The sequence below is a fragment of the Gigantopelta aegis genome, chromosome 6 (genome assembly GCF_016097555.1).
Source record: "Gigantopelta aegis isolate Gae_Host chromosome 6, Gae_host_genome, whole genome shotgun sequence".
NCBI lineage: Eukaryota > Metazoa > Mollusca > Gastropoda > Neomphalida > Peltospiridae > Gigantopelta > Gigantopelta aegis.
This window is the reverse complement of record NC_054704.1, coordinates 61,050,304-61,070,784: the sequence shown is the minus strand read 5'-3', so window position 1 is coordinate 61,070,784 and position 20,481 is coordinate 61,050,304. Positions and strand designations below refer to the sequence as shown.

At 35.9% G+C, this 20,481-nt stretch overlaps 1 protein-coding gene across 1 annotated transcript in view; it reads right to left on the bottom strand.

Annotated features, from left to right (window-relative positions):
- The window catches only part of LOC121376083, a 37,694-nt gene extending 24,609 nt beyond the window's left edge, over positions 1-13,085 (bottom strand). Inside the window, exons 1-3 of the mRNA XM_041503861.1 lie at positions 12,942-13,085; positions 7,224-7,395; positions 2,673-2,770 (exon numbers count right to left, since the gene is read on the bottom strand). Coding sequence (XP_041359795.1) covers positions 2,673-2,770; positions 7,224-7,395; positions 12,942-13,014 — 343 coding nt within the window. The 5' untranslated portion in view covers positions 13,015-13,085. The remainder of the gene's footprint in view (positions 1-2,672; positions 2,771-7,223; positions 7,396-12,941) is intronic.
- Positions 13,086-20,481: the final 7,396 nt, after the last annotated feature.

Here is a 20,481-nt window from a genome sequence, read left to right as displayed (position 1 = left end):
CACTATATATTTTCATCATTAAAATATAATATAATGTAATATATCAAATGCTTACATGTTAAAACTTAGGGCATTAAGTTTCTTCTGATTGCTGATTATAAATATTTAAGCATACATTTTGCAAAACTGAAGAATAACATCGTGTGATCTTTGGGCATGTTGAGATTTTGAAATGTATTTATTTTTAATTTAGCCATTTCGTTGCTAATCATTGGTAATACTGTCCACACAATTATGAAGGATCCGTGACAAATGTTCGAGAAACTAAGTTTAAAAATTAATATTTTCTTAATCGCCGGGTCTGCTAATCAAAATTATGACATTTTGATCACTCCAAGCTACTTTATTTCGAAGCATGTCTTCCTGAACCAATATATATATATATATATATATATATATATATATATATATATATATATATATATATATATATATATAGTTTTCAATCACTTATCAGTGTAGACTTCCTACGGCCTGAACTGAGATCACCGAATCTCCCCTATCATTGTGGACTTCCTATCATTGTGGACTTCCTGCGGCCTGAACTGAGATCACCGAATCTCCCCTATCATTGTGGACTTCCTACCATTGTGGATTTCCTACGGGCACCGAACTGAGATCACCGAATCTCCCCTATCATTGTGGACATCCTACGGCCTGAATTGAGATAACCGAATCTCCCCTATCATTGTGGACTTCCTACGGCCTGAACTGAGATCACCGAATCTCCCCTATCATTGTGGACTTCCTATCACTGTGGACTTCCTACAGGCACCGAACTGAGATCATCGAATCTCCCCTATCATTGTGGACTTCCTATCATTGTGGACTTCCTGCGGCCTGAACTGAGATCACCGAATCTCCCCTATCATTGTGGACTTCCTACGGCCTGAATTGAGATAACCGAATCTCCCCTATCATTGTGGACTTCCTACGGCCTGAACTGAGATCACCGAATCTCCCCTATCATTGTGGACTTCCTAACATTGTGGACTTCCTACAGGCACCGAACTGAGATCATCGAATCTCCCCTATCATTGTGGACTTCCTATCATTGTGGACTTCCTGCGGCCTGAACTGAGATCACCGAATCTCCCCTATCATTGTGGACTTCCTACGGCCTGAATTGAGATAACCGAATCTCCCCTATCATTGTGGACTTCCTACGGCCTGAACTGAGATCACCGAATCTCCCCTATCATTGTGGACTTCCTACCATTGTGGACTTCCTACAGGCACCGAACTGAGATCACCGAATCTCCCCTATCATTGTGGACATCCTACGGCCTGAATTGAGATAACCGAATCTCCCCTATCATTGTGGACTTCCTACGGCCTGAACTGAGATCACCGAATCTCCCCTATCATTGTGGACTTCCTATCATTGTGGACTTCCTACAGGTACCGAACTGAGATCACCGAATCTCCCCTATCATTGTGGACATCCTACGGCCTGAATTGAGATAACCGAATCTCCCCTATCATTGTGGACTTCGTACGGTCTGAACTGAGATCACCGAATCTCCCCAATCATTGTGGACTTCCTATCATTGTGGACTTTCTACGGCCTGAACTGAGATCACTGAATCTCCCCTATCATTGTGGACTTCCTACCATTGTGGACTTCCTGCGACCTGAATTGAGATCACCAAATCTACCCTGTCATTGTGGACTTCCTATCATTGTGGACGTCCAACGGCCTGAACTGAGATCACCGAATCTCCCCGACCAGTGTGGACTTCCTACGGTCTGAACTGAGATCACCGAATCTCCCCTATCATTGTGGACTTCCTATTATTGTGGACTTCTTATGGCCTGAACTGAGATCACCGAATCTCCCCTATCATTGTGGACTGCCTACAGCCTGAACTGAGATCACCGAATCTCCCCTATCATTGTGGACTGCCTACGGCCTGAACTGAGATCATTGAATCTCACCTATCATTGTGGACTGCCTACGGCCTGAAGTGAGATAACCGAATCTCCCCTATCATTGTGGATTTCCTGCGGCCTGAACCGATATCACCGAATCTCTCCTATCATTTTGGACTGCCTACGGCCTGAACTGTATTACATGTGTGGGAAATGAAATAATTAAAAATCCCCCACAAAAACAACCAACAACAACAATTAGAAAAACAAAACAAAACATTATATATTATCTGAAATGCCCAAAGGTAACATCCATTGGAAATATGTTCTAGGATATGACTTTAAACAAAATCAACAACAATAACTCTCCTTAATACCCCAATTTTGAATTTTGAGGGGAAATCCCAATTCGAACTAACGGGTGCCCGAACACGTGCCATATTGAAATTCCACATAAGTAATTTTAGTGAAAGGCGATGTGCTGCATTTATACTTTCTGTCCCAGACACAGTTGTTAGTTATATAAAACAAAGTACAACAACCTTGCCACAGAGTGACCCGTACAATAATTTACTGTGAGATATTTAAACCATTAAAAAAATTTAAATAATAATAATAATAATAATAAAAAAACAACAACAAAAAAACAAACAAACAAAACACTTTTATGTAGACAATTATCAGTAATCCCAATATGTGAAAAAAATATTAAGAATATGTCCTACTAAGCCAAAACGAGTTAGCAAATCCGAAACTTCTTCATAATCATAGACATAATGATCAGCTATAAGTAGGCCTACCTGTTAGAATATGTAGAAAATAAACGTTGTCACTCTTCTTTTGTAAATCGAAGCATAAGAAAGCATACTGATCAATCGCGTTTTGGTTGAATGAATATCTAAAAGTAAAGAGGTGATATTAATACTACCGTTATTACTAGGGGTTCACTGACCCGTAGTAAACCATATCTCAAGTGGTGTGTGTGTGCGTGTGTGTGTGTGGTGGGGGCTAACATTAGGGAGGAAACGGTGCAGAAGCCAAGTTTTTTTTCATTGATGTATTAAACAGTAATACTGTACTGCATATCTGTTAGTATGTAAATTAACATAAGGTTTATTAGCATTAATGTAATATCGAACTATCGTATTGGTGTGGTTGTATTTAATTCTTTCATGGCGTTTATGTGACTTGATTTTAACAAGAATATCCCCATTCTGAACCCCTCACTGCAAGTCGTTGTGACTTGATTTCAACAAGAATATCCCCATTCTGAACCCCTCACAGCGAGTCGCTGTGACTTGATTTTAACAAGAATATTCCCATTCTGAATCCCTCACAGCGAGTCGCTGTGACTTGATTTTAACAAGAATATTCCCATTCTGAATCCCTCACAGCGAGTCGCTGTGACTTGATTTTAACAAGAATATTCCAGTTGTGAACCCCTCACAGCGAGTCGCTGTGACTTGATTTTAACAAGAATATCCCCATTCTGAACCCCTCACAGCGAGTCGCTGTGACTTGATTTTAACAAGAATATCCCCATTCTGAACCCCTCACAGCGAGTCGCTGTGACTTGATTTTAACAAGAATATCCCCATTCTGAATCCCTCACAGCGAGTCGCTGTGACTTGATTTTAACAAGAATATCCCCATTCTGAATCCCTCACAGCGAGTCGCTGTGACTTGATTTTAACAAGAATATTCCAGTTGTGAACCCCTCACAGCGAGTCGCTGTGACTTGATTTTAACAAGAATATCCCCATTCTGAACCCCTCACAGCGAGTCGCTGTGACTTGATTTTAACAAGAATATCCCCATTCTGAACCCCTCACAGCGAGTCGCTGTGACTTGATTTTAACAAGAATATCCCCATTCTGAACCCCTCACAGCGAGTCGCTGTGACTTGATTTTAACAAGAATATCCCCATTCTGAATCCCTCACAGCGAGTCGCTGTGACTTGATTTTAACAAGAATATCCCCATTCTGAACCCCTCACAGCGAGTCGCTGTGACTTGGTTTTAACAAGAATATCCCCATTCTGAACCCCTCACAGCGAGTCGCTGTGACTTGAATTTAACAAGAATATCACAGTTCTGAACCCCTCACAGCGAGTCGTTGTGACTTGATTTTAACAAGAATATCACAGTTCTGAACCCCTCACAGCGAGTCGTTGTGACTTGATTTTAACAAGAATATTCCCATTCTAAACCGCTCACAGCGAGGCGGTATCTATACAATACAATACAATACAATAAATACAATACAATACAATACAATGTAATGTAATGCAATGTAATGCAATGCAGTCTTTAATGCAACCTTTGTATGTACACGTTAAATGGAAATTTCACCATTAAAACAAACATATGAACTAGTTATAATAACAGCAACAGATATTTAATGCATTCTATTGGCCGATTATTATAACTATAATAGCAGAAGTATTTTCCTCCAGATTGAAAGAGGGAAATTCCCAGTTCGGCATGCAAACTATCGGTAGGTGTGATTAAATGGGCTTTAGCTATTATACGTAATTTACGTTATTTTGAACAATGTATAACATGTTAAGGTACTTTAAGGGGGCTCCATTAAATACTTGGGCCTCATACTGTAACGGTGAAAGAATGTGTGAGTTGTATATCATTAGAAGTGCTGTCCCGTCTGAGTCCCATTCAGTACCTGCAATGGCATTAATGATATTAACATATTTTCTATGTAACTATATTTTTAATGTGGGTTTTAAAGGAAAGATTGTGATCAAAGGTGATACAAGGTACCAAGGAATTTGACTTTGTTTACTTGAGAGATTGTTTTGTTGTATAATTTGAGATTAAGTATATCTTTAAATGCAGTTTTCGAGGTGGAGATTTCTACTCCCCATTTATCTGCTCAGTTTTGGAGATTATTGAAGTCCGATTTATGTTAGTTTGGAGACTAGGTGGTCTACTAGGTGGTCTACTATTTTTGCAAAGAGTTTAAGGAAAGTTTCGAGAAGATTCGGGGGCATATGTTTAGAGAGTACATAACTGAACTGATTTAGTCCGGTAGCCGTACCTTTCTTATTTGTGGAGGATTTAATCAATTCAGTTAGTGTGAAGGGAATATAAAATTTCAGAGAAGTATTGTTGACTTTAGCATCAGATGGAATTCTATTAGAAATTTCAAAATAATTTTTCGACTGTTTAAAAGAATTGCTAAAATTTACGGTACTACTGTTCTGAGCAAAAGTTCGCAAAATAATGTTTATTGTTTTTTGTTGGTTAATTGAAGTTCAGAAATCTTCCCATGATTTGTGTTTAGCTTTGTTTACTTCATTAGACACATTATACTTGGCGGTTTTAAATTCCTGACGTAGTTGCGGATTGGCTTTGTCCCTTTTCAGAGTGTCTAAGCCGATTTCGAGTTCTAACTAGGTTGCTAAGATCCTTATTCCACCAGGGGACACATATCCGCTATTTAATAACTGCAGATGTGAGTTTGTCATTGACACTATCAATGTTTTTAAACCAGATAGAACTAGTATTAAGATTAATATATTCTTCGTACAATGGAGGCCTGTACGCCTTATTGAAGATCCATTTAGGAATGAAATTTGGACGGTCCGACCAATCTTAGGGGCCATTATATATAGTATGTTAAAATAGGAACATATTCAGTGTTCAATTCATTAAGACAGTACCACTTACATTTTGAGGCTAAATAATGTGAAACCAAAGAGACCCCTAGTTCAGACATATTATATTACAGTTGTTAAGAAATTCTTCCAGAAAAGATCCTTGTCAATTTGTGGTGTTGGATCCCCAAAGTTGGTTATGACTATTAAAGTCACGAACTAGAATGTAGATATTTGAATTAGTTATGGTTTGTTGGTCTGGGTGAACATACATATTATATATATATATATATATATATATATATATATATATATATATATATATATATGCTCTTAAAAAAAAGTAGGGGAACTCTAATAAGAATTTACAATTACCAAAACATTACAACCGGTAGTTCAGTATTACAGTAGGTTTTATGACCACCAAAGATCTTGAAGGACGAATAGGGTCAGAAGTGAAATTTGAAAGTTGATGTAGGCCCCAGACTAATTAGTTTGAAACTAAATCACAGGCCCCAGCTAATACCCGGCCTGCCAACAATTAACTATTAACTATTATAATTTATCATGTGACACAATTTAGAAAGAGGTCTTACTCTGGGTAAGTGCCTAGAGAAATGCTATTGACGGGAAATAAATTCTCAAGGAATATTAAGACGTAACCATTTTAGTCGAGTTTTATAAAAGAAAAACAGAAAGAGACAGACAGAAATATAGAGACCCAGAGATAGAGAGAGAGGAGGTGAGACCCAAGGGGAGACCCTTGAGGTCTCAGTCGCAATGTCAACTCTACCGTTCACCTAAGAGCTCTGTATCACCATGTTGTTCACTTTGTTAATCATGTTTAATGTTGAAACGTAAAATACAAGAACCTACATCACAAACTTGAGATTTCTGTTAATTCATTATCATTCATAAGAAAAAAAACTACGCTGTGTTAGTATTATAATGAATGTGAAGAGTTTATTATCCGTATAATAATGAATTTGGCGTGTAGATTAGATGTATAAGACATGTGGTGTTTACATTATATGCATACTAATGAATATGGAGTGCATATTATAAACATGAATAGCAATGAATGTGGATTGTAGATTATATGTATAATAATGAATGTGGATTGTTTTTATTTAATAAACACTTAAATTATTATCAATCCAAAGTTCTTTTAAGAGACAATTAATGTATTCAGTATTCAAACATAGTAGTGGTGAGTGCATATTATATGTATAGTAATAACTAGGAGAGTGCAAATAATTCAAGGTGAGTGTGTATTATACACATCATAGTAACTGGGGGAGTACAGATTATATTGTTAGGTTTGAACCTCAACAAACGTAGTTTAAAATCGTAAATGGTTAGTGCCCTGATAAAGGCAAATTAAAAATCAGTCCACTTACCAGGCACACGTGCAATTAATAGTAGGACATTTGCTAGAGTTGGATCTCAGCAAGCATAGAATACAAATAAACCAAAGATTGGTCTCAGTATATGGAGATTGTTTCCTAGGCTCGGGCCTGTGAAATGGGAAGAACAGAAAACTTGAGAATTAATCTGAATAAAAATAAAGGCAAGTCAACCACCAAACACCAGCAAACAGAAAACAACTGAACCGCTGTGTGGTGGCGGGTGGAGCCACCTATAGAGTAGCGGTAGTAGTCTCCTAGCTTTTATTAGGTTTTCCATATCACAGATTGTGCACATTCTGAAAAAAAAGTATGTTGATAATTGCCTTACCGTATGACATACTTTGTTCCCGTGGACGCAACACAATTAAATGTGTCCATGTGTACCGCCGAAAAGGTAATATTCAGCCCAGATACGGATGACGAACTGAAGGTCAATGTTTTGTTGTCACTTCCTCTAACCCACGAGCCCAAGATATCACCAGGAAACGTGCATGCTCCATCTATATACAAGGAGAGCAGTTATTTTCACCAAGACCTTTATAAATGTAATGCAATTTTAAAAAGGGACATTCCTGAGTTTGCTGCAATTTTTAAGATATTATCGACTAACAGAGACTTTTGAACGATTGTAATTAGATATCAAATATAATTTTCTGCATAAAATATTAGTCGCTGTATATTAAAGGCATACTGTCACAGATGTAACAGCCCTATTTAATTAAAAGTGGATAATAAATGAAAATTACATTAATGTTTGAAAACCAAATCTGGCTATCGCATCAACCTAACTGAACCATGATGAAGTGAAATCCATGTCAACCCTCTCGGTAATTTTTAGTTTTTTAATTATGGACTATTGCCATAATTCATTTATTTTTACAAAATATGATTAATAAGTGGAGTATGGTGGTTATGTAGATGGTTGAATAAAGTACATTTAGGGACAAATCAAATGTGTATTGTTTCAGGTAATATTTTGTTAGGCCATTTAATAGGAAAGTGGCCTGTAATAATATGCCTTTAAACGTGTTTCTGATCGTTCTAATATTTGTTAAATGTCATTGTATTTCCTAAAAATACGTACGAAATTATTTGAAGACAAAATCCTGTTTGGGTTTCTTACAAATATTAAGACAACCAGAAACACATTGAATATACAGACACTGATATTCTAAACAAAAAAATATATTTAATATGCAAGTTTAATCGTAGAAATATTTTATTAGTCGGAAAAATCTTTAAGAATATTTGAATTTTAGTACCAAGCATCTAATTTTTATCATATTTAGATATTGAGATATATGTAAATATGGAGAGAGAAAACCAAATTGGCCTTACCAAGAACGGAGAACGGAAATATAGGAATCCATTACTCGCCGATTTGTTTTTCTATGTATATAAATAAGATTTTCTGACTGATTTGGATAAATCGGAACAAAGGAATAAGGCTAAAACTTTAATTTCCATAATCCAAATTATAAAGGAATTGAAATACTTTTTTTTTTGGTATACATTCTTTTGGACGTCTGTATATATTGTTGGTATGTATTATTAAGATCTATGTACATTTGTTATAATTAAGACCTCTCTCTATATATATCTTTGGTGTGTACTTATGATCTATATACTCTTCCAAAAAAGTAGGGGAACCTGAAATATTGATGTTAATATCAACTATTAGGCCGAACATTCGTTTTCACCACAGACATCCTAGTAAAGAATGTTCAGGTCTGTTTATCAACACACGTGCATTGATCACGCAGTTGTCCCGTACACGTTCGTGGAATGTCATTCTCGATTTTGACAATTTCCAAGAAGGTCAATTAATCACTGTGGAATATTATTTCTGTCAATCTTTTTCATTCTGTTGATCATACAGTTGTTATTGTTTTGTTTTTAGTCAGTTTTATTGTTTGAATTTGCGATTTACTGATGAGAAAAACGTCAACTTCCAAATTTCACTTCTGACCCTAATCGTCCTTCAAGATCTTTGGTCATAATAAAACCTACTGTAATACTGAACCACCGGTTGTAATGTTTGCCCATTTAATTTACTATTATCATATACAACTTCCACACAGCTAATATACCTTACAATTTTGGCAATTGTAAATTCTTATTAGAGTTCCCCTACTTTTTTGAAGAGTATATATATATATATATATATATATATATATATATATATATATATATATATATATATATATTGTTGGTGTTTAATTAAGATCTATGTATATATATCGTTGGTGTGTAATTAAGATCTATGTATATATATCGATGGTGTGTAATTAAATTGTGTATATCGTTGGTGTACAATTAAGATATGTGTATATCGTTGGTGTGCAATTAAGATCTGTGTATATCGTTGGTGTGCAATTAATATCTGTGTATATCGTTGGTGTGCAATTAAGATCTGTGTATATCGTTGGTGTGTAATTAAGATATGTGTATATCGTTCGTGTGTAATTAAGATATGTGTATATCGTTGGTGTGCAATTAATATCTTTGTATATCGTTGGTGTGTAATTAAGATATGTGTATATCGTTGGTTTGTAATTAAGATATGTGTATACCGTTGGCGTGTAATTAAGATATGTGTATATCGTTGGTGTGCAATTAATATCTTTGTATATCGTTGGTGTGTAATTAAGATCTTCTCAGAATCTGTGCCCGAGTCGCCGTTGGATTCCATAGCCTCATCTACATTGATAATTATCACATGGAAATACTTTATGAAACTTAGGTCACCCCTACAAATGGTAAAGCTACAACGCGATCGTCCTGAAGATGCCAGCAGAAGATCGGCAATCAGGTTAACTATAGTGGAACATCACATTTTATAATAAAACCAAATAACTTCCGGCTGGGTCAAAGTTCGAGGTGTACCCAACTTTTGATAGAGAAGTGAACACCGCAAGTCCTGTGCTTGGTGATAAATGTGAATGTGTTAGTTGTAAAAAAAAAAGAAAAAAAAAAGTTTCATCTGGGCAAAAAGTGTATGCAATTTTATTTCATCTAGTACCACTGTGTGAAGTAGTCTTGTGCTTGAAATGTATGGGATACCTGTAAAAAAGTACTCGAATTTTGTGCGGAACTACGGTAGTCATAGACGCTATCCGTTATCTCAGAAATGATCAGCTTGAGCCCCATTTTTCTGATTAACTTTAAGGGTGAGGGATGGTTGTATTTATATCTGTGGCGTTTATGCCGACTGATACGCTGCAGGTAGGAGTTTTAGCCACATATGTTCCTATTGTCGCCCAGTCTGGAGCTCGACGCGGTAAGACGTGTTTGTTTCGCTTGTGCACACTGCACGTGCTTTCGCGGCTCGACTTGGGAATCCTTCACTTGGTTCTTTTTTGTCAGCGAAGTGAAGTTTTCTACTGGGATGTATGCGGCCATTGGAACTGATTGAACGCTGGAACGCTTCTCGTTTCGACAGTCTGCACCACCAGGTTGGATTCTTTTTTAGCGAGATTCCTTGCCTTGCCGAGCCTGTCCTAGCAGCACAGGAAGATTGACAGCCCCACTCTAAGAAGAAATAGGAAGCGGGGTCGGCCCCTACTACTCTTTTGTAGACTTTACTTTGTTTTATTGTGATACCATCTCGTATCCTCCGGAGTCGGGCCCGTCCGCATCACTATACCAACCCATGACGACTGGACTATACCCTAGTCTGATTCTCTCTCTCGTTCAGACGGATCTGGCTTCTCGAGATCTGTACTTCAGCACAGCACTACACCTTTAACGTCTATTGACCTGTCAATCTAGGGGTTTTCTTGACGGGATGCAACCCATCTTGTCCCTACAAGCTGTGCACCCTAACGGCCTTAACGAGGCCACTCACGTGGACATATAGATCGGACTTTAAAATTTTAGAACTTCGTTCAAATGTTTATGTCTAAATTACTTTTGTTTCTTTTTTTTAATATTATTAAATAGTCCGATCCTCTCTTCTTTCTCTTATTTATTTTTGGACTGTCCTTCTTAAATGCTCCAAATTATATAAATATTCGACCGAGCAGTCAATTCTTTTTTTTTTTTGGCTTGTAACATTTAAAAAAAAAAAAAAATTCTATTTTCAAAATTCTGCTCATTTTCAACTCCATCCCGAGTCAGGCCACCGATTTTATTTAATTTCTTTTTGACCACCCGATCTAATCTAGCGACCAAATTTAATGAGTAGAATTTTCTTTATTAATTATATTAATTAGAGATGCGCATCGAAATTTTAAAGGCCCACTATTTAATTTTGGTCGCGGGACCAGCCCCTGGCTATCCACAGACAGGCCCCGGGACGGACATGCTCGAAACTATAGTGGTATATGAGCATGTAAACATTATTCGCACTCGCGCACTCCTATTGTCGTCTATGGAATTTGATTTGGTAGTATACACCCTGTACAAAATATCGTCGCATTCTTTTATACAATACACCAAACCTGATTAATACAATTTTATGCACAAACACAAACCTGCATTAATTTTATTTCAATTTGTCTTCACAGTGATAAATAGGGTCCTAACCACTATAAGTCGGGGGTGGATGGATAGTGGGGGAAAGCCCAGCGTTTTTAAACATTGTTTTTACCTAAATATATTTGTTTAAAGGGGCATACCCTAGTTTCAGCCCATGAAAATTAACACTAAGTTTAGTTAATCTACAAACCTGTAACACATTTGGATAAAGTTACAATTGAGTGAAACATGAGTCTGTGACTTTAAAATGGTTAAACACCCTGTTAAAATAGACTAAACCTCGACTCCATAATTGTTACCTCTCAGACGCACGTGCGTTTTTAAAAATATCAGAAATGCATTTTGTTATAGTAAAAACACCAGGATGACCAAAAAACACTTCGAATGTACGAAAATGGATAATCTAACAATAAAATCTAAGTAAAGTATTATTTCAGTTACAAAAACGGCTCTAATAGTAAAACAATATGCCTTAGTGTTTATAAACTAGAGTATGTCCCTTTAAGACCAATCACTACTAAAATGTTTACATCGATATGTCAGTAAATCGTAATTTATACTATAGGGGTGGGGGTGGGTGGGGTGAGAGTTAATATCAATGGAGATATGTAAGATCATTTGGAAACTTCATACGAACACTTCAGTGGTGAAACAATTATATAGTAAAATACGAAATGAAGTTACGTTTTAGAAACTGAATTTAGGAACAATATTGCATGATAGAAAATTAATTAATTATAAAAATACATCCCAGGTAGTGTACGGTTAATAAATAAAATTTATTTTAACTTCTTCCAACCATTATGTACACAATTTAAGATATTAAATTAAAATATGTGTTTTTTTAATTTACAGAGAGAAAAGACTGGAATGTCTTAGGCCGTGGTGTGTGCTATCATGTAGCGGGTTGTGTCGTCAAATAAAACAAAAACAAAGTACCATAGCATTATAAATAAATATTCGTAATGTTAACCCACAGTCATCTTGGACCGGCAAGGAAAGATATATTTGATAGACAAAATGTGATAGAATCATTTCGATTCCACACTGAACTTATCTTCAAGTTTCTATAAGATATTGATTTGCACTCAAAATTTTAATATATTTACCTCTTTGTTATATCATTTTTGGACAACCCGTATTTTAAAATAGTTAAAGTGTGTTTTGTTTAACGACAGAACCAGAGGACGATTTATTAATCATCGGCTATTAGATGTCAAACATTTGTTAATTCTGACAGTAGCAAGGGATCTTTTATATGCACCATCCCACAGACAGGATAGCACCTACCACGGCTTTGATATACCTGTCGCTGGCTAGAACTAGAAATGGTCCAATGGGCCCACCGATGGGGATCGATTCTTACTCATCAGACAAGCGCTTTACCACTGGGTGACGTTCCGCCCTCCCGTATTTTAAAAGTAAGACATGTATCAAAATTAAATGTTATTAAATCCAATACAAGTTGCGTGATCTGTTACTTACCCCTACTACACATACGCCACTGCAGATGTCGTATACCTTTAAAACTACTACATGTATATGTATATGTATATGCATAGCTTACCTGCAAGGCCTCCAGAAAAGGAATAAATTAAATAAAGAAATACACAAAATCGTGATATCACATTCGATCTCATGTTTTCCCTTCATAGATGCAAAACCTATGCTTTCCCGTCACTTTCTTAATTTTGCTGTCCCGTATGTCTGTCCTGCGCTATTCAAACTACATGTAACCATAGCGAGGTATACAGCAAAGTTCATTTTTGCATTGACGTAATTTCCGTTTTTTTTGTATAGGCAAATATATTCGTCTGAGGAATCTCATTTTAAGAGTACAGTCGAACATAAACATCTTGGATTATTCATCTAACAATACTGCCTTCAAATGCCAATGTGTATTCTATTGGTCTGGGTTGAAAACATGACGGTGAAATCGGGCATTCACTTTTGGTCATCAAAGGTAGTCGTGTTCTACTTACCTGTGCTATTAATCATTTGAATAGTAAAGTTGTCAACATATTTGTTATGCTATTATACATAACACCTATATGAAAAGCCCGACTCTGCAGTGGTAACAATAACGATGCCATGTACACGAGGCTTACCCAACAGTAATGTACAATGCATTTATCAAGGGACGGACTAAGGGCACGGTTTTTAAATAAGTAAAATAATGACAAACGGTATGATAAAAAAAATGATATGTATGTCAGGCGCGTGTACAGAGTGGGTTCAGGAGTATGTATGTATGTATGTATGTATGCATACTTCTCTCTGTCTCTGTCTGTCTGTGTTTATATGTCTGTGTTCCTGTGTTCCCGTGTCTGTCTGTGTCTCTGTTAGTCTGTTTCTCTCTCCACTCACTCTCTCTCTCTCTCTCTCTCTCTCTCTCTCTCTCTCTCTCTCTCTCTCTCTCTCTCTCTCATTCACTCACACACACATACATACACTCTCTCTCTCCGACACTCACACACACACACACACACACACACACACACACACACACACACACACACAGTATGAGGGCCCAGCTCTCTACCAACTGAACCAAATAGGGAAATTCCCACTAGCTACTGCCAGTAGTAGCACTTAAATCCAACACTACTACATACTACATACTCCCCCTCCCCCCTCAAGTGAAACTACGTCCCGGGGCTGTGGGCCACGGGCAGTTGAACTGTTATACGTCCTAACTGGGTTATAATTGTATTATTGTGTTAAGAACACACACAGTCCCTACGTCAGCTCCATTGGTATTTTCCAACAACAGACAACTGGAATCGGTGAAGATTGTTATAGATAGTGTTCTTTATTCCGGAGAATATGGTTAAACAGTTGAATGGCATTAATAAAATACATTCTCAAGAATACATAAACAGCCCTAAAACACCGTATTAAAACACATTGAAATCTATATACTCTGCAGTCTAGTTATTATTGACTCAATGGGTAGGTGTAAGACCACTTCACCCTCTTTTCTCTCACTAACCACTAACAATTAACAACCAACCCACTGTCCTGGACAGACAGCCCAGATAGCCGAGGTGTGTGCCCAGAATAGCGTGATTGAACTTTAATTGGATATAAGCACACAAATAAAGTTGAGCTGAGCAGTTATTATCTACAGATCATAGCAAATCGCTTAAACCAAAGAAAAAACCATACACAGAGCAATATTTAACATCGCTACAGTAAACATCAAATATATGCTTAATACACAATACTATTAAACGACTAAACCTTAATCAATCGCCGGTAATGTTAAATGATTATTTACAGCTAACAGCAATAACACATACAGCAATATACAGTACAATAAAATAAAAGTAAGATACACAAGCATTATCCTCATTGCAGGTGATACAGTTTCCCTAGACATGATATACAGGTACCTTTAGCTGTGGGCTTTATGACGGGAAGTAACATCATGGAAACGTGAAAACGGCTACAAGAAACAAATAACATAATACTAATCTAATTTAATATGCATCCCAACACAATATTCACATTTATTACTAAAACAATTAATAGCCACTCATTAAGTTATAGCTTGAGTACAGGGATATCAGCTGTAGTTACAGCTTAAGGGCCACACCCAAATTCTAACACTTATATTAATTCAGTTTATTTCTTTATCAAAGTTAATGTTAATTGAAGTAGACATTTATTTAAACCTTATTTGTAATTTATAATTAGTTACTTTGTGCATGCTAGTAAAATAGTAAATGAATTAGAAAAGTAGAAATACAGTTCGGCACTTATCCTTATATAGTTACACGCAGAGCAACCTGTGCTCTTCGTGACAGGTGAAAGAATGTGAACTGAGTGACAAGAAATAGCCACCAACTGGGTCAAACACATATTAGATACTCGTCACTGTCCCTGGTCAGAGGTCAGATGTTTAGACAGGTAAGTGCATGTCCCCACAGTTCCTAGCTAAAGGTTTAGGTGCATATGTGTTGTGTATAATATAATCATTAACACCAATAAAACCCCACATGGTTACATACACGAAATTATTACTTAGAATTATACATATACATTTTTAATATATATGCACATTTACACAAACAAACACACAACTACTTATATTTACATGTTCATATATACATGTACATACACATACACATACACATACATACACACACGCACGCACACACTCACATATTTATACATGCATACATACATACATAGATATAGATATATACATATATATATACATATATATATATATATATATATATATATATATATATATATATACAGTGGACTCTGTCTAAACCGGATTCTGTGTAATCCGGATCTCTGCGTAAACCGGTCCATTTCTGAAGTCTGAAGTCTGAAGTCTGTAGTGTATTACAAGGTGTGTGATTGCTGTTAATTAGACTTGTTATACACAAAGAGTTTGCGGTAGTCTTCCACGATGTTGGTTCACCGGCCTCGGTGGTGTCGTGGTTAAGCCATGGGGCATAAGGCTGATAGGTACAGGGTTCGCAGCCCAGTACCGGCTCCCACCTAGAGCGGGTTTTAACGACGGTCACTCAATGGGTAAGACCACTACACCCTCTTCTGTGTCACTAACAACTAACCCACTGTCCTGGACAGACAGCCCAGATAGCTGAGGTGTGTGCCCAGGACAGCGTGCTTGAACCTTAATTGGATATAATAAAAAAAAACACAATTAAATTAAATTAAAATAAATAAATAAATATATATATATATATATATATATATATATATATATATATATATATATATATTTATATATATATCTGAAAAAGTTAACATCTCCACTTGTCTTAAAGATACATATATATTGAAGTTCCTTATTACTTGGTCTGGCCTTTTGAATGTTCACTGTAAATATATAGAGGCTATTTCATAGGGGTATGCGAATACGATTTTTATGTCAACGAGTGATGTGTGAAAATCATATTTTTTGCAAATCGTATTCGAAAACCCCTACCATGAAATGTTCTATTTATTATATACATCTTTCACTTTTTGTTAATATCTTTCGCTTATCCTATCGAAAACACGCCATGATATATTTCCTCAGATGGAACGTTTCCAGAAACATTACTTGACCATAGACTTTTTAAAAGAAATTTGAATAAAAATTATCTTTATTTAATTATTAAATTAACATTTATTTAATAATACTGCTGTGCAAACATACCTGACAAAGCGATCCTAAAACAACAACAACAACAACAACACAAAAACAAAACGAATCGAACGCCGTTAAATTTTAACTAATACTCAATGACAGGACATTGTGTCATCATTATTTAGCTTCATATTCAATTCGGTTTAGATATATTATTGTAATTGCACTTCATATCCCTTTTTTTTTTATAGGTACAGTTGTTTACATTACATTTTTTTCAAATACGATCAGATGCATTTATAATCATCAAACTTAAATACGAAGACACGACACAAAGGGAGATAATTTAATCATGAACTTTTACAAAAAGTAAATACGATTTCTATATTTTCACTGTAGCTAAAATATATAGAAAATACGACTTTAAACCGGATATCACTTTTATGGTTTCTATAGATTTATATATTTCATTGCTATGTATATAATAAAGCATTTTACTATATGATTAGCCAATTATTAAATCTATATTTATTATTTGTAACTCCAAATATTTTATCTAAATGAAATATGTTTACCTTTGGCTTGTATCCAATGTTCAATCGTTTTCCAGACTTCAGCAACTTTTTTGCAATTATTAATCAAATGTTTCATTGTGTCTGGTTGGAAATAACAGAAAGTTACAAATATCAGAATCGATGTCTTTTATTTTGTGTAAAAATGCACATTCGTTTTTAGAATTATGAAAAATGCATTTTAAGACGAGTATCCAGTCTTCCATTGTATGTAATCAGACGCATCAATAATAAACATGGTATCAGAAGTAATGGAAGTTATCCTGGGTATTGTAGACAATAATGATGCCATGCAACGTAACAAACTAAACAATAAGTGAACATTTCGCAACAAACATTGTACAACAAGCGCATCAATATTAAAATGCCTTGCAAAATGTTATGGGGAAAAGGTGGGAGGTTTTCAAAGTTAGTTACGTTTTCAAGACCATAATATTATGTCATTTGCATTTGTACCCTTGGACACAAACAGAAATGTTTCTAATACTACAGATTTTTTGGAGTATTTTAATACTCCAAGATACAAACAAAAGATAAACAGAAGTCGAATGATCAATTACAACATGATGAGGTCTGAAAATGTTTCTGGGAACCCGACCTTACCTTAAAAACAAGGACCGACCGTAAAATTTTTAAATGTATTTTTATTATTAATATATAGGTGAAAAGATACGTATTATCTGGACCCATAGCGGTGAACGTAGTAAAATAAATAAATAATATATAAATAAGTAAATAATTACAATAAATAAATACACATCCTCGTCATTTGCCTGAGACCCTGTTTCCTAGGCAAGTATACAAACACTATCGTAAACGGTTCACGAGATGAACAAACAAGCCAGGACTATTTTCACCCGTAACCTTTTTATCCACCTGACCTTCTCGGTGTTTCAAACACCCACTCTGTAACCAGTGAGACAAACATTACACAGCTCAATCTGTGGTTCTGAGAAAGTTTGAAAATAATTTTAGATATTGATACAAAGGCGCGCTGTGTGATATCATATAATACCAGACAGAAGACAGAACAGCCTGTGACCGCCCGAAAACGGAACGGTCTCGTATAAAACTGAATAAATGACCAGTATTGACAACACATCGTCTGTTAAATATTGTACATGAAGTACAGTTCAAATACTATTCAGCTGTTATGTTTCTACTCATATTTACGGGAGTACATGTATTTGTTTCTCTCCAAAAGTCGTTTCTCAAACTATATGCTCGTCTGCGACTGTTTTCACATGGCCATTGGTAGCCGCTTCTGACGACGGTGCGGCTTCTGTAGCAGCACTTGTTGTTTCAGTACCTGCTGTGCTTACTGGTTTATTTGCTGAAACATAAATATAGTAAAATATACTGAACAACAACAACAAAATCCGCGAATATTAATTTAGTGGGGTTTTTTAATTTATTTTAAATTATTTAGTTTGAATTATATTAATTTTTGTGTCTATTAAAATCATCAATGTTTTGGTTTTGAGTTTCCTTTGTTTTTCTATATATAGCCATCACCAGTTTGTTAGCTTAACGCAACTTAAAATTAATATTTATCAGAACCTCATAAATACATATACTTACATTGTTTTTAAATGGTGACTTAATATCAAATGCTTTTTCTTATTCCTACCCGTGCACCACATCTAGTCAAAGGTCGTGGTATGTACTATCCTGTCTGTGGGAAAGTACATACAAAAGATCCCTCGCTGCATTGGGAAAAAATGTAGCGGGTTATCTCTGATGACTACGTGTCAGAATCACCAAATGTTTGACATCCAATAGCTGATGATTAATTAATCAATGTGCCTTAGTGGTGTCATTCAACAGAAAACAAAACAAACTTTTAGCACAAACTATTTTAAAAAGGAAAATAATAAATATGAGAATAAATTATATGAATCAAAACTATAATAGTGGGATATACGTTAATTTGTAGACCTATATGAGATAATGTACACCAAAAATAATTGTTAGAAAATACAAATATTATTCTTCCTAAAATATATATACAAAGTAATTGCAGTTAAATAATATTTAGTTTCCTATATGAATTGTTGAACAACGGGTTCTTCAAATGTCACCTTTTGTTGTCTGTAAATGGGCTATGGCCTAAAAACGGAATAAAGAAATGAATTTAATTTAATTTTAAAAAGTATGCCCTGAATCCGAGAACGAACAAATGTTCAAAACATTAGCTGTTTGCAGACACGAAAGAAGACTTGCAATCCCAACTGCAATATCAGCCTCTACCGTAATCGACTAATCCAATAAGTGCTGCAAATTCAATGTCGCCTCAACAGCTATTGTTATCGTCTTAAGCACATATACGATACGGTGCACAAGTACCTTGTAACAGCCCAATATGTGCCAGCGCCATAACAAAGGCCACTCACTAGCAGCAAATTCCCATATACAGCATAGCTCATGCTATAGCCTTCAATGTGGCAGTTTTGTAGCACTGGTTGAAATAGAAAAACTCAGTGATCCATCCAGGTATTTGAACCTACGACATATCGCACCTCATGCGAATGCTCTACTATCTTACGTCATGTTTAGCAGGGGCGAGACATAGCCCAGCGGAAAAGCGCTCTCCTGATGCGCGGTCGGTTTAGGATCGATCAGTGTCTGTGGACAATTTCTCGTTCCATCCAGTGCTCCACAACTGGTGTATATCCTGTCTGTGAGATATTGCATTTCAAATATCACTTGCGTGGCGGTAGCTGGTTTCCTTTCTCATTATCAGTGTGGTCTTCAGCCATATGTTCGACGCCATATAAACGCAATTAAAATGTGATGAGTTCGAAAATAAAGCATTCCTTCCTTGTCTACATTTATACGCGCAAGTTAGGCGATTTAAGCAAATATCACACAGTGGTTTTAACATCATTATATATAGCCATCAAAATTGTCATCATGTCTGTGGCACATTTTAGCTGTTAAACCTACCTGGAAAAAACATCAGAATTTTTAGTCAATATTTTTCTTTCTAGTAAAAGTATCACTTTTTCCAAATGAAGGTCCATATTTTCCTGAAATGGCACCTATTCTCAAAGCATTGGATATGGACCTTACAAGCGCCTAAGAGCCTGGGTATCATGTTTTTTTCGAAGGATGTCTAATGGAAATTGCGAAAATAGCTTTGATACATCGAGTTCAGTATGTAGTCGATGCGATATTTCGGCGAGGACATCGTAAGAGGCTAAATAACAAAGATCCTTACACGGCGATAATGAACTTGGATTAACACCAACTGATGGAGGGCTCCGTTTCTTCATCACCAGAAAGACAATTAGTGCAGTCACCCCGACTACTATGATAAAGGACACGACAACAGCAACTATGATCACTACCGGGCTTTCATCGGTAAAGGCTGCAAAAGAAGGAAAGGAATAGATACAGTCACAGACTTTAGTATTGTAATA